Below are 15,847 nucleotides of genomic sequence, written 5' to 3' on the forward strand. Positions count from 1 at the left end.
TTTTAATCAATTGTTGTATTTTATTTTAGAATGCATTAACCATGACAATGACACACAGATACAGTTTTATTTCCGTTTATGTCTTCCAGTGAAATGATGATGTAAATGCAGGTGTTGAGCTGATTTGAAGCAGTGATGAAGGTTCAGAGCTGAGGAACACCAGCCACCATCTCACTCTCAATGCCACACTCATCACGGCCCCTCACCATCTTAAAATAACCTGCGAAAGACAAAACAAACACCATCCCTGCAGGTCAAATCTCACTTTTACAATAATAAAGTTCGGAAATTATTATAAATGATCATTATTTTATAATAATGCTAAAAAAAATCAATCATTTCCACAAAATATTACATCAGAAACTAGTTTCTTAAAGGATATGAAACTATTACATAAAATATGCAATATATATATATAGTGAGTGGAGGTGGTCCATTTGCATATTCATAGAACTACGAATACTTAATGAGCCAAGGGTGTCGAGTTACAATCAAGTTATTTAAAGGCATGAAGAAATGTTTTCAAGGAAAAAAAGGTTTAAATATGCCATTTTGGTGATCAAACATGAGTTTTAAGGGATACAATTATTGACAACAGGGGAACTTTAAGGAGAAATGTCTTAACCTCCTTTTTGAACATAGACGTGAAAATGCATTTAAATACAAACTTAAACGATTGTAATTCATGAATGCTTAGTTTAGACCTACGGTTAGTCTCTTTTTAAAAAAGACACTTCAAATTGTTTCCTTAAGTGAAAGAACTTCCAAAAATGAAAACATTATACCTACCATATATATATATGCAATATTAAAGTAATGTATAATCATTATACTCATAATAATTATATTAATGTATTTTTAAATAATAAATTATGGTAATTATTATAAATGATAATTATTATACAGTTTTAATAATAAATTATATTTATGAAACTATATAAAATATGTAATATTAAAATAATGTAAATCATTATCATTCATAATAATTACATTCATGTATTTTTAAATAATAAATTATTGTAATTATTATAAATTATAATTATTATACATAGTTGTAATATTACATATATATATAATGTATATGTATACACATATACCCTCACCTAAAGGATTATTAGGAACACCATACTAATACTGTGTTTGACCCCCTTTCGCCTTCAGAACTGCCTTAATTCTACGTGGCATTGATTCAACAAGGTGCTGAAAGCATTCTTTAGAAATGTTGGCCCATATTGATAGGATAGCATCTTGCAGTTGATGGAGATTTGTGGGATGCACATCCAGGACACGAAGCTCCCGTTCCACCACATCCCAAAGATGCTCTATTGGGTTGAGATCTGGTGACTGTGGGGGCCATTTTAGTACAGTGAACTCATTGTCATGTTCAAGAAACCATTTTGAAATGATTCGAGCTTTGTGACATGGTGCATTATCCTGCTGGAAGTAGCCATCAGAGGATGGGTACATGGTGGCCATAGAGGGATGGACATGGTCAGAAACAATGCTCAGGTAGGCCGTGGCATTTAAACGATGCCCAATTGGCACTAAGGGGCTTAAAGTGTGCCAAGGAAAACATCCCCCACACCATTACACCACCGCCACCAGCCTGCACAGTGGTAAACAAGGCATGATGGATCCATGTTCTCATTCTGTTTACGCCAAATTCTGACTCTACCATCTGAATGTCTCAACAGAAATCGAGACTCATCAGACCAGGCAACTTTTTTTTCCAAGTCTTCAACTGTCCAATTTTGGTGAGCTCTTGCAAATTGTAGCCTCTTTTTCCTATTTGTAGTGGAGATGAGTGGTACCCGGTGGGGTCTTCTGCTGTTGTAGCCCATCCGCCTCAAGGTTGTGCGTGTTGTGGCTTCACAAATGCTTTGCTGCATACCTCGGTTGTAATGAGTGGTTATTTCAGTCAAAGTTGCTCTTCTATCAGCTTGAATCAGTCGGCCCATTCTCCTCTGACCTCTAGCATCAACAAGGCATTTTCGCCCACAGGACTGCCGCATACTGGATGTGTTTCCCTTTTCACACCATTCTTTGTAAACCCTAGAAATGGTTGTGCGTGAAAATTCCAGTAACTGAGCAGATTGTGAAATACTCAGATCGGCCCGTCTGGCACCAACAACCATGCCACGCTCAAAAATTGCTTAAATCACCTTTCTTTCCCATTCTGACATTCAGTTTGGAGTTCAGGAGATTGTCTTGACCTGGACCACACCCCTAAATGCATTGAAGCAACTGCCATGTGATTGGTTGATTAGATAATTGCATTAATGAGAAATTGAACAGGTTTTCCTAATAATCCTTTAGGTGAGTATATATATATATATAAAATATCATAATTTCCACAATATTTAATATCAGAAACTAGTTTCTTAAAATATAATTATTCTACACATTATTATAATAAAAATGCAGCAGTGTGCATCATCATCAACATGAGTCCGGAGTTGATCCGGTTTGTGTCCGGCTCAGTCTCACCGCTGTCTCCCCAGTCGGTGTTCCAGGAGTTCGCCACGAGCCAGAACGGCGTTCCCTTCTCCTCTCCCCAGCCCAGGATCTTCACCGCATGGCCTCCCAGGGCAGACCCGGTCACGTGCTGGTAAACGCCTGAGAGATCAACACAATCACTGAGAAGCTCTGCAGGTGATGATTAAAAACACGAAAGGGATAGTTCACCCAAACATGAACATTAGCCCATGATTTACTCACCCCGAAGACATCCTAGTGTATATGACATTCATATGATAAAAAGAGCATCTATCCATGATAAAAGTGCATCTATACATGATAACTATCCCTTAAAAGCGTGTGTTTTCTGACCGGTCTTGTAGAGCAGGAAGTCCTCATAGACGGTGAAGGCCGCTTCCACCGGGCCGTTGCTGTAGAGTTCAGTCATGATCTGCTGCTGGTCCGAGGGAAGGTTATACGCTTTATATCCTGCAGGGGCACAGAGTCAGTCAAGCAGAGTTACTCGAGCGTAAAGACAGGATGAAGCCGTGGAAACTCACCGAAGTGTTTGTCGTGTGTGTAGGGGACGCTGTACTGCGGGATACAGGCGGCTTTACACTGCGGTGTGTGTTGCTCTCCTGAACACGGCGGACGCGAGCCGTTCACATGATGCTCACAAGGGGGGATGCTGTACGGTCTGCAGCCTAGACGTGTGCAGAAAGACCTCACAAACTCATTTATTTTATTTGTAGTATTTTTTTGTTTTGTTTTATTTTATTGTATTTATTTGAATGTTTTTATATAATTTTAAAATGTATTTTAACATTTAATTTTATTATTTTATTTAATTATAATGTTTTGTTATTTTGTTATATTTTTATTTATTTTAATATTTATTTTATTGTAATGCATTATTTATTTTATTCAGTTTAATTTAATTAATTTGATATTTATTTTAATATTCTATAATTTTGTTTTATTTCTCATAAATTTTATTGTATTTTATTATATTTTTTTTGTTTGTTTTTTATTTTATTTTTTATTTCAAAGTTTAATTTTATTTATTCATTTTCTATTTATTTTAATTTTTTAATTTTATTATGTTTGTTTAATTTTAATATTTTGTTATTTTTCATTCATTGTAATATTTTATTGTATTATTTTTGTTTAATTTTAATCAATTAAATGTTTGGCATTTTATTATTTATTAAAAACATATATTATTTTGTTTAATTGTAATATTTTGTTATTTTATTTATTATTTTTGTTTGTTTTAAAGTTATGTTTTTAATATATTTTTATTTATTTATTTCAATATTCTGTTAAACCATATTATTGTACCAAAGTTTCATAGTTTTATAGGCTACTTGTGATTTTCATGTCACACTTTGTTTTGCAGAACACAAAAGGAGATATTTATCATAATGTTCATGCCACCATGCACCATTGCAGATTTGACAAAATAAACTGTAATGTAAAACTAATGTAAATCCAGCAGAATGAAGATATTCATTTGTCTTTGATGAGCTTCAGTACATTTATTCTTAATTATTGTACTGTAAAGATCCACACTCACCCACATTGGATCCATAAAGTCCTCCGGTCACCAGGCCGGATTTAGTCCAGTAATCCCACGCTTCTGCCGGATAACCTCCAGAACACCTGAGAATCAATACAGTTACAGGTGTTTCTACTCAGATGTTCCCGAAAAGCCCTGTTCACACCACAAACCATAACTATAACTATAACCAAAACCACAACTATAACCATAACTATAACCATAACATAACTATCTATAAACATAACTATAACCATAACCATCTATAACCATAACCATCTATAACCATAACCATAAACTATAACCATAACCATAACTATAACCATAACCAACTATAACCATAACTATAACCATAACCATCTATAACAATAAATATAACTATAACCATAGCCATCTATAACCATAACTATAACCATAACTATAACCATAACTATACCCATAACCATAACCGTAACCACAACTATAACTATAACCATAACTATAACCATAACCATAACTATAACCATAACTATAACTTTAACTATAACTATAATAACTATAACCATAACCATCTATAACCGTAACCATAACTATAACCATAACTATAACCATAACCATCTATAACCATAAATATAACTATAACCATAGCCATCTATAACCATAACTATAACCATAACCATAACCATAACTATAACTATAACTTTAACTATAACTATAACCATCTATAACCATAACCATAATTATAACCACAACTATAAGCATAACTTTAACTATAGCCATAACTATATCTATAACCATAACTATAACCATACTATAACCATAACTATAACCACAACTATAAGCATAACTATAACTTTAACTATAACCGTAACCATAACTATAACTATAACCATAACTATAACCACAACTATAACCATAACTATAACCATAACTATAACCACAACTATAACCATAACTTTAACCATAACTATAACCATAACTATAACCATAACCACAGCTATAACCATAACTATAAATTTAACTATAACCACCTATAACCATAACGACTCGTTACTAACGTAACCTCGGTTCCCTGAGAGGAGGGAACGAGTATTGCGTAAGTAGCTTACGCTATGGGAAAACTCCTTTTCTCGAGAATATTGAAGTCTTTATGTAAAACGCATTGCAGCTGCACAGCAGACAGCAATGAGTGAAGGAGTTCGGGCGTGAGACGGGTGTGAGACAGACGGGCGTGGCCAAGAGCTATATATTGGGCGCCCCGTCATGAGAGTTCTTTAGGTTAAAACGACTGAAGCGAACTAACCAAGCACAAGCACGGCAGCTTACGCAATACTCATTCCCTCCTCTCAGGGAACCGAGGTTACGTTAGTAACCGAGTCGTTCCCTTTCGAGAGGTCTCTCCTATTGCGTAAGTAGCTTACGCTATGGGAACACCATGCAAAACGCCGTGCGTGCTGAACTTCGCCTTATGATAGCCAGAGGCAGGTGCCTGAGCTAAAAAGCAAAGTTATTATCCAACTAGCCGGCAGAGGCGAGCTGTATATGTGGGAAAAAAGTAAAGAGCGGCTAGAAGGCGCTCAGTGTGACACAAGCACATACATAATCTAGATATGAACTGATAGTTCTACTAGCATCATGCTGATAGTACCTTGGAATGCAATGTCGGGACCTGTAGGTTGTAAAACCTGATAAATGTGGACGGTAAGGCCCAGCCTGCCGCCGCACAAATATCCTCGATCGGTATCCCGCTCGACCACGCCCAGGAAGAAGCCACACTCCTGGTGGAGTGTGCTTTGACTCCCCAGGGGCATTGAAGTCCCTTGGCTTCATAAGCCAGAGCTATAGCCTCAACTATCCAGTGAGAGATTCTCTGCTTTGAAACGGCGGAACCCTTCGTACGGCCGCCAAAGCATACAAACAGTTGTTCTGTCTGTCTGAATAGGGCAGAACGCTCCAAATACACTCCGAGAGCCCTAACGGGGCAGAGTAGGTTAGCGTCGTGTTCGTCTGCTGGAGACGATAGCGCAGTTAGGGAGATAACCTGTGCTCTGAAGGGAGTGGTGAGCACTTTAGGAATATACCCATGTTTTGGCCTAAGGACGACCCTGCAGTCGTTAGGTCCGAATTCCAAGCAGGCAGCGCTTGCCGAAAGCGCGTGCAGATCACCCACTCTCTTGACCGAGGCGAGTGCCAGCAAGAGCGCAGTTTTGAGCGAGAGCTGCTTAAGGTGCACGGTTCGGAGTGGTTCGAACGGGGGCCCTTTAAGGGCGTCAAGGACAGTAGCTAGGTCCCAGATCGGCACTGAGGGGGGCGTGAAGGGTTTATCCTCCTAGCGCCCCTTAGGAAACGAATAATTAGGTCGTTTCTACCCAATGGACGTTCCATCACAGGGTCGTGTGACGCTGTGATGGCCGCCACATATACTTTGAGCGTGGAGGGGGTGCGGCCCGCCTCCAGAAGCCCTTGTAGAAAAGGGAGTTTGTTCGTAATCTCGCATGTTTCAGGGTTCAGGCCCTCGGCGTTACACCAGTCACTGAACACTTTCCATTTCTGGGCATATAAGCGTCTCGTGGAAGGCGCCCGCGCCTCAGCGATGGTTTTTAGCGCTCCACTCGTGAGGTTCCTGGGAACCCGTTGAGGGGCCATGCATGAAGGGCCCACAGATCGGGGCGGGGATGAAATATCATCCCGCTGGCCTGACTGAGGAGGTCTGGTCTCAGTGGAATCGGCCGTGGTGCAGATTGCATTTGCATCAATTCTGGAAACCATGTTTGGTTCTTCCAGAGTGGGGCTATCAGGAGCACTGCGTTTTTCTCCTCTCTGACCCGACTGATGACCTGTGGCAGTATCTCGATCGGGGGAAAAGCATATAAGGGGCGGCTCGGCCAGCTCTGGGCGAGCGCGTCCGTGCTTTTCGTGAAGAAAAGAGAGCAGTGTGCATTCTCCTTGGAGGCGAAGAGGTCGACCTCCGCCTCGCCAAAGATTTTCCATAACCACTGAATCGTCAGCGGGTTGAGAGCCTATTCTCCTGGGAGAATCTTGTCTCTGGATAGCATGTCTGCCCCTTGGTTCAGCGCGCCTGGCACATGCGCTGCTCTCAGCGAGCGCAAGTTGTGCTGGGACCATAAGATGAGTCTCCTGGCCATTGAATGCATGGAGCTCGACCTGAGTCCACCCTGGCGATTTATGTACGACACTACCGTCATGTTGTCCGTTCGGACCAGGACGTGTTCGTTTTTTAGATGTGGAAGCAGGGCTCTGAGAGCCAAAGCGACCGCTTTCATCTCCAGACAGTTTATGTGTAGGCGCTTCTCCGGGTTTGACCAAAAGCCGGAGACAGGCCTGCCCTCGTAAAGGGCCCCCCAACCTATTTTGGAGGCATCTGTTGTGATCATCTTTCTCCTTGTGTTCACACCCAGACTCACGCCTGACTGGTACCAGTCGGCGGCTTTCCAGTGCGTCAGGGCTTTTATACAGCCGTGGTTCGCTCTGATTAAAATGTGGCCCGAACGCCACGCGTGAGCAGGGACGCGGCTCTTGAGCCAGCGTTGGAGAGGACGCATATGCAACAATCCTAGCTGGAGTACGGCCGATGCTGAGGCCATGAGACCCAGCATCCTCTGAAACCGCTTGACGGGGGCGCGAGCGCCCGCCCTGAATGATGTTGCAAGGCGCCGGATGGTGAGCGTGCGCTCTGATGAGAGACGAGCTGTCATTTGCATCGAGTCTAGAACTATTCCCAGGAAAGAAATCTTCTGGCTGGGAGATAGTATACTTTTTGGAAAATAGATTCTTAGACCCAGGCATTCTAGATGGCTGATAATCCAAGATCTGTGTGTTATTAACTGACTCTCCGATTGTGCTAGGACCAGCCAATCGTCAAGATAATTCAGTATTCGCACTCCCCTTCGTCTCAAGGGGGAAAGTGCTGCATCCATACATTTCGTGAATGTACGGGGAGCCAGGGACAGGCCGAACGGAAGTACTGTGTACTGGTAAGACTGTCCCTCGAAAGCGAATCTCAGAAAAGGCCTGTGATGAGGCGCTATTGGAATGTGAAAGTAAGCATCTTTCAGATCCACTGAGAGAAACCAATCTCCTGGGCGTACTTGCGCGAGGATATGTTTGGTTGTTAACATTCTGAACGAGCGAATCATTAGTGCTTTGTTCAGGTGTCTGAGATCTAGGATGGGGCGGAGACCGCCATCCTTTTTCGGGACGAGAAAATAGCGGCTGTAAAAACCTGCCCCGCTCATAGAGGGGGAAACAGTTTCCACAGCGCCCTTTTCTATTAATTTGCGCACCTCGTGCGTAGAACATGCGAACACTCCTTTCTCACTTTCGTTTCGACCACAGTCGTGAAACGTGGTGGTCTGTGAGCGAACTGGAGCGAGTATCTGTGCTTTATTATATTCAACACCCATTTCGGCATATCTGGAATGTTTTCCCATGCCGCTGCGTGTACAGATATGGGCTGAATACAGGCTAGGGGCGGGCCGCTGTGACGTAGGGACCCGGCCAGCGAATCGCCTGAGCTCGTAGCTCTCAGAGGCGCGGGCGCGCGCTGAGCAGCTGAGTGAATGGGCGCGTGTGTGATTACAACAGCGCGCGCTATGTCTGTAAGACTCGCAGCCTGAGCTGAGGTTGTGTTTGACACTGTAGTGACAGTGTTTATAAGTGGGGGTGCATAGACAGTGGTAGGCACACGCGTCACTTTTATAATCTCTCTTTGTGTTTTCTGTGTGTCGCCGTAAAAACGGTGTTTGTTTGCATGTGAGCGAGCTCTATGACTGGCCCATTGACTGCTGTATAGACATTTCCAGCCGCCTGTACTGGGACTGGGTAATGTTTGAGATTTTGCAGAGAGAGTGGTCTGGCTTTTGCGAGACACGCACTCTCTCTTCTCATTCCTGTGGCTAGGAAGGCTTTCGAGGCTCAGGGTTCAGCACAATCTTGGGCCGAGGACCCCGTCGCTCAGGAGGCGGCTTGTGGTTGTGGGAGCGCGAGCGGCGTCAAGCGTCAGTCTGAGGCGCAGGCTAAGAGGCGGTGGGGGCTGCTCTAGCCCGCTGTGGCTGTGGCGGCCTCTGTCTGCTCTGCGATGAGCTGGAGCGTTTAGGCAGGAAATGGCGCATAGCTTGTGAAGCGTTCTGGGCCTCAGTGAAGCGTTCGGTGAAACCTTTAACTGTCGGTCCAAACAGCCCGCTGGTGGAGATAGGCGCGTCGAGAAACGGGGCCTTATCCGCGTCCTTCATCTCCGTCAGAGTCAGCCACAAATGGCGCTCGAGAGCAGTCAAATTAGGCATGGCGCGGCCAATAGACTGGGCGGTGGCCTTCGTGGCTCGCAGGGCTATGTCAGTCGCGCAGGCCTGCGTCTGCGTAGGTCCTTGAAGGCTCCGGGTTCGGGGCCAGACTCGTCCAGGGAGCGGAGAAGTTTGGCTTGGAACACTTGAAGTACCGCCATTGAGTGAAGCGCTGATGCAGCTTGGCCCGCGGCGGCGTAGGCGCGACCAGCGAGAGCCGAAGTAGTGCGGCAGGGCTTCGAGGGGTGGGAAGCCTTGGCTTTCCATCCGGTGGTGGAGGGCGGGCAGATATGATTGGCCACGGCCTCCTCTAGGGGCGGCGTTCCCTCGTAGCCTCTTTCCTTCGCGCCGTCCACAGAGGAGAGCGACGAAGAAAAAGAAGGCTTCAGACGCGCAGAGTGAGGGGCTTACCATGACTTGGTGAGTTCGTCGTGAACTTCCGGGAAGAAAGGAGAAGGCCTTTGCCGAGGGGCCTGCTGGAGCCCCTGCAGAAACCACTCGTCCAGTCGGCTTCGGGTTGGTTCTTCGGGAGAAGACCAATCGAGCCCGAGGTCCTCCACGGCCTTCGAGAGGATGCGGTCAATCTCTGTATCCATAGAGGTGCTCCCACTCGTGTTAGTTAGCGTCGACGGGGCGGGGTCGAAAGTGGAGCCCGGCCAGTCGTCAGATGCAGCGTCGATGGACAAAGAGTCATCTACTCCCCCATCGTCCTCGGACGCGCCGAAAGTCACAAGGCACACCGCTCTGCTAGAGGGGTGTGGGTCCGGCTGAGTGAACTGAACCGGCGGTTGGGAAGACAAGAGCGGCGGTGAAGCACGCGGAGACTGGCTCGGCGTGACGTCACTGAGCTCAGGTTCAGGAAGCCTCTGTGAGCGGCGCTTTTTCTTAACATGCGGCTCAAACAGAGGGGTGTCGGCGATGGGCTCGCTCGCGGCAAAAGCGGCGAAGCGAGCCCGCAGTGCGGAGAGACCCAGGTCGTCACATTCCGGGCATCCGCCCTTGGTCAAAGCAGCTTCTACGTGGTCCCGGCCCAGGCAGCGAGCGCAGATTATGTGACGATCCCGGTCCGGAAGAAGGTCTCTGCACGACGCGCAGGAAGGCATTTGAAACAACGCCTCAGAAATTTGCTCTTTTACAAATGTCGCGGGGCGAACAGATGTAAATACTTGCGTGTGTAGCGCGCCGGATGGCTCAGTAGGATGGCGTTCGAAGGCGGCTGAAGATGCCGACGTCCTCGTAGCAATTGCGCTGGTATACTTTTCCACGGCGGCGAAGGCTTTCAAAAATCCGGAGGATTCAGCGAAGAAGGTGTTCGCTGAAGGAGATTAAATCTAAAGAACTCTCATGACGGGGCACCCAATATATAGCTCTTGGCAACGCCCGTCTTGTTTTAAAAAAAAGGAGTTTTCCCATAGCGTAAGCTACTTACGCAATAGGAGAGACCTCTCGAAAGGGAAAAATAACCACAACTATAAGCATAACTATAACTATAACTATAACCATAACTATAACCACAACTATAACCATAACTATAACCACAACCATAACCATAACTTTAACCATAACTATAACCATTACTATAACTATAACCATAACCACAACTATAAGCATAACCATAACCGTAAATATAACTATAACCATAACTATAAACATAACCACAACTATAACCATAACTATAACCACAACTATAACTTTAACCATAACCATAACCACAACTATAAAAAATAACCATCTATAACCATAACTATAACCATAACATAACCATAACTATAACCATAACTATAACCATAACTATAACTATAACCATAAAATAACCATAACTATAACTATAACCATAAGTATAACCATAACCACAACTATAACCATAGCCATCTATAACCATAAGTATAACCATAACCACAACTATAACCATAGCCATCTATAACCATAACTATAACCATAACCACAACTATAACCATAACCATAACTATAACCATAACCATAACCATAACATAACCATAACTATAACCATAACTATAACTATAACTATAACCATAACATAACCATAACTATAACCATAACTATAACCATAGCCATCTATAACCATAACTATAACCATAACCACAACTATAACCATAACCATAACTATAACCATAACTATAGCCATAAGTATAACTATAACCACAACTATAACCATAGCCATCTATAACCATAACTATAACTAATAACTATAACCATAACCAGGATTTGAAAATAACTTTTTCACTCACCGGCCAATTTGGCTAATACATTTTTAAGTTACCGGCCATTCAGAACTTCTACTAGTTCTCCTCTTTTCCGCTTTCATCCTCATCATCATAAACATGTGTTGTATGTGGACAGATCAATACTGTACACAGAACATCAAAAACATTATGCTGGAAAATATTAATGTCTTTTCTGTTCACCAAATGCTTTTTAATCTTCGCTGTTGCTTCAATGCAAATGAACAAGCGCGCCGCTATTTGTTGCGTAGTGAAGTGTGTGTTCAAGCAAGCCAGATATGAGCAGATTCTGCACAATACACTGTATTTAATATATCATGATGACTCTCGAGTATTCGTGCTAAATCAGCGCAGATTTAAATTACACAAACTTCCCCAGCAAAGTGAGTAAATATAAGTAACTCGCTAAATTAGCTCGTGATTTGACAGCGTTTCCCGCCACAGTTGATTATTACCCGCATTTGATGGGTTGGCGGGTGTTAACTTCAAACCCTGACTATAACTATAACCATATTTATAACCATAACTGAAGCTATTTAACAGTGTGTGTGTTGTTGACGACACACACCCGAAGCCGCACTCCTCACAGCAGGACAGCAGATCTTCAGCCGAGATCTCCACAGAAACCATTCCTTTACTGTGGATGCAGATCCGGTCAGAGATGGCTTCAGCCGCACCGAACGCCTGCACACACACACAACACATCAAGTAATACATAACAAACAAAAATAATGGCATTGCACTACAAGAAATAAATAATGAGAAATAAGAAAAAGTGGGAAAAAGTAATGCGTTACGTTACTTTTGCATTACTTTTTCTCACATGGGCTGGGCTTGCTTGTTTGTTTTTTAATAACAACATAAAAAGTTATGATATTGGCAAATGTTGAGGCCCTTTCACACCAAAAGTGAAGTGAATAAGCCTCAGGCTGAAGGAAATGCATATTTACTCCTGTACAGTAGAGGGCGCCGCTCAAACAAACCTCTTATTTCCAGATCTAATCTAAAGTAAATTATTAATACTTTATATTATTATAATTAATTAATACTTATTAGTATGGTTGAATTAGATCATTGAAGGTCCGCAGCAAAGACATTGGTTAATAAAGTGAGATTAAATACATACAGTATATTTGTGTAATTTAATATAGTTAATTATAAAAGTTTTGCGTAAAAATTCTGAGATTGTATTTTACTGTTTTTATTCATTTTGAGAAATACTGAATGTTTTTGTGCAAGTGAGATGAGCAAATGCATGTTCATATTTAGTCCACAACTACAATAACCATGTTTACACACACACACACACACACACACACACACACACACACACACACACACACACACACACACACACACACACACACACACACACACACACACACACACACACACACACACACACACACGTCCTCAATTTATTTCTCTCAACATGAGCTGTCAGTCAATAAATGTGAAAAAGTAACTTCGATATTTTGTTGTAAATTGAAAAAGTAATGCGATAGTTTACTAGTTACTTGAAAAAGTAATTTGATTACATAACTCAAGTTACTTGTAATGACTGAGTTTCACCCCAACACTGTTGTGGACTGTATTTAGGTCATGTGATGCATATTGTACAAATATATATTCATGTGTATACCAGTATTGTGCCTGTTATGTGCTGTTCACTTTCACACAGTTGCTAAAATATGTTACTTTGCACACTCTTCGTATCACAGTCCTGCAAAGATGACAGAAAATTGACTCACATTTTCTGTCCTGCGTCAGCTAATTTTATTTTATTGCGAAATAAAATCATCTTGCGCGATAACTTTATGATGTATTTTGACGTCTGTATCATCTCAGTGAGCTTCTGTGAGGGTTTACACATGCGCTGTAAAGGGGATTTTAGTGTTTTCAGGCGTTTTACAAAAGTTTCTCATCCACACTGAAACGCCTGAAAACGCTAGTGTGAGTTTTTAAACGAAAACGCCATTTTCAAATGTATCTGGATTAATGTAGATGTAGCCTCACACACACACACACACACACGTCACACACACACGGGTATTTACCCAGCAGGAGCCGCAGGATCCCTGATCCCGGATCTGTCCGAGGCTTTTACAGAACGGCCACTCGACCCGCGGGTCGAAACTGACCGGAAGATTCACGTCGACGGCGTGTTTCACCCTGCAAACACACACACACACACACACACACTGAGGAAATCTGTTCTTTATGCTAAATAACATTTTATGCAGATATTAAACCCTTTCAAAACCACTTTCCACAAAAAACATTGTACTTTGGTTTTTTGTCTGATAATCCTGGCATTGTATGTTTCGAATACTGTTGGTTCTTTGGCTAACTGCTTTTGCAAGTCGCTCTGGATAAATGTAGAAGTAATTAAGAAATATGTTTTACATTAAGAAAGTTAAGTCCATTTTTAAGAGCATTCTTTCAATGTGACATTATTATTTTGCGTGACAATGGTGCACATTTACCCCCTAAATTCTCATTATTATTTAATGTAGGTCATTTTTTGTCATTATTTCTCATTGTTGTTGATTTATTGTAGTGCAATTTTCTTATTATTTATCATTGTTATTTATTTTATGCAGTGTGATTTTTGTCAATTTCTCATTGTTGTGATTTATTTATTTATTGTAGTGCAATTTGTCATCATTATTTCTCATTATATATTTGTTGATTTATTTCAGTGCAATTCTTGTAATTATTTCTCATTGTTATTTATCTATTGTAGTGCAATTTTTGTCATTATCATCATTGTTATTTATGTACCATAGTGCAATTAAAAAACAAATAATTTATTTATCTTATGTAGTGCAATTTTTGTCATTTCTCATTGTTATTTATTTATGAATATTATTGTAGTGCAAATCAATACAAATAAATATTACCATAATATATTAGTACTTTAAAATGTAAATTATGTATCTTTATTTTTTCATACCATAATAAGAATTTAGTTTTTAATGACTTTATTTAATTATTAATATATTTTATTTTAGAGCGTATTAACCATGTCTGTGAGATACAGCTTTATTTCCATTAAAAGGACTGTGTGTGTGTGTGTGTGTGTGTGTGTGTGTGTGTGTGTGTGTGTGTGTGTGTGTGTGTGTGTGTGTGTGTGTGTGTGTGTGTGTGTAAAATTTAGATGTAAATAAAAATGCAAATGTTAACACACCTTTACCCTCATGAATGTGGCAGATGCTTTTCAACCGACTGAACTTTACAGATAAACACCAATCACAGAATATTAGCATGCAGATTAATTGCTGTTTCGTAACAGAATTCATTTCCTGAAGTGATGCTAAATCATAAACTGGTCTGAGAGACAGCTCTGAGTGTGTGAGGCTCACGTGTCAGGCAGTCGAGGGCCCTTCATCACGGTCCCGCACAGAGACTTCTCAAATCCTGACGGCACTTTCTGGAAATTCACACCCGCCTGAGAAAGAGAGAAGGATGAACATGTGCATCAGTCCATCAAACACAGCAGAAAACCCTCGTACCGTCACTGGGACACATCTCTGGTTTATATAACATGTTATTATTAGCTTCTCAGAGTCACACACACATCTAGATTAGCCATGTGAGCCGGATTAGCCTCTTATATATAAATATATATACACATAAGCATTGTTCTACATATATATTACAAAACTTATAATAGAGATATACACATACTCAACACAATTCTACACACACTTCACATAATCACACGTACATCCTACTTTCTGATTTATGTATTGATGGTATCGTCTAACTGTGTTTTGTTGAATGTTCTGTATTAATAAAAAAGTAAAAGAAAGAAAGAATGTAATGTAGAATGTTATCTGTACACACACACACACACACACACACACACACACACACACACACACACACACACACACACACACACACACACACACACACACACACACACACACACACGACCTCGGATTGAAGATAGAAAAGGAAAAATGGGAGCAGGGAGTATTGTTAACTCTGACTTCCAAAGATTATGTGTTGTTACAGACATTTGATGTACATTGTTGTGTAAGTGTAAAAAAAAAATGCAATAAAAAAAACCCAGTATATTATAAAAAAAAAAAATAAAAACCTCCTACCGTCCACGTGGTCTGGGCGGTGTTGATGATGTTGATCATGTCATGTGACCCCGTGGAGAGATGTGGGCGGCCACAGGTGACGGACAGCAGAGCACACACACACACGACACACACACACCACATCCTGAGGAAATACAGAAGAGTTATTACTGTCTTTTTTTTTATTATAGCATTTCATATTCAAGTGAAGAAAAA

General features: G+C 41.5%; 1 protein-coding gene across 1 annotated transcript in view; it reads right to left on the reverse strand.

Annotated features, from left to right (window-relative positions):
- Window positions 1-15,847, reverse strand: part of ctsbb (cathepsin Bb) — a 16,937-nt gene continuing 1,090 nt past the window's right edge. Inside the window, exons 2-10 of the mRNA XM_077200005.1 lie at window positions 15,653-15,776; window positions 14,903-14,988; window positions 13,595-13,709; window positions 12,106-12,221; window positions 4,034-4,119; window positions 3,018-3,161; window positions 2,830-2,946; window positions 2,488-2,616; window positions 1-220 (exon numbers count right to left, since the gene is read on the reverse strand). Of these exons, the coding sequence (XP_077056120.1) occupies window positions 144-220; window positions 2,488-2,616; window positions 2,830-2,946; window positions 3,018-3,161; window positions 4,034-4,119; window positions 12,106-12,221; window positions 13,595-13,709; window positions 14,903-14,988; window positions 15,653-15,776 (994 nt within the window). The 3' untranslated portion in view covers window positions 1-143. The remainder of the gene's footprint in view (window positions 221-2,487; window positions 2,617-2,829; window positions 2,947-3,017; window positions 3,162-4,033; window positions 4,120-12,105; window positions 12,222-13,594; window positions 13,710-14,902; window positions 14,989-15,652; window positions 15,777-15,847) is intronic.

The sequence above is a fragment of the Siphateles boraxobius genome, unplaced genomic scaffold (genome assembly GCF_051911475.1).
Source record: "Siphateles boraxobius isolate OS27281-9 unplaced genomic scaffold, OSU_SipBor_1 115, whole genome shotgun sequence".
Taxonomy (NCBI): domain Eukaryota; kingdom Metazoa; phylum Chordata; class Actinopteri; order Cypriniformes; family Leuciscidae; genus Siphateles; species Siphateles boraxobius.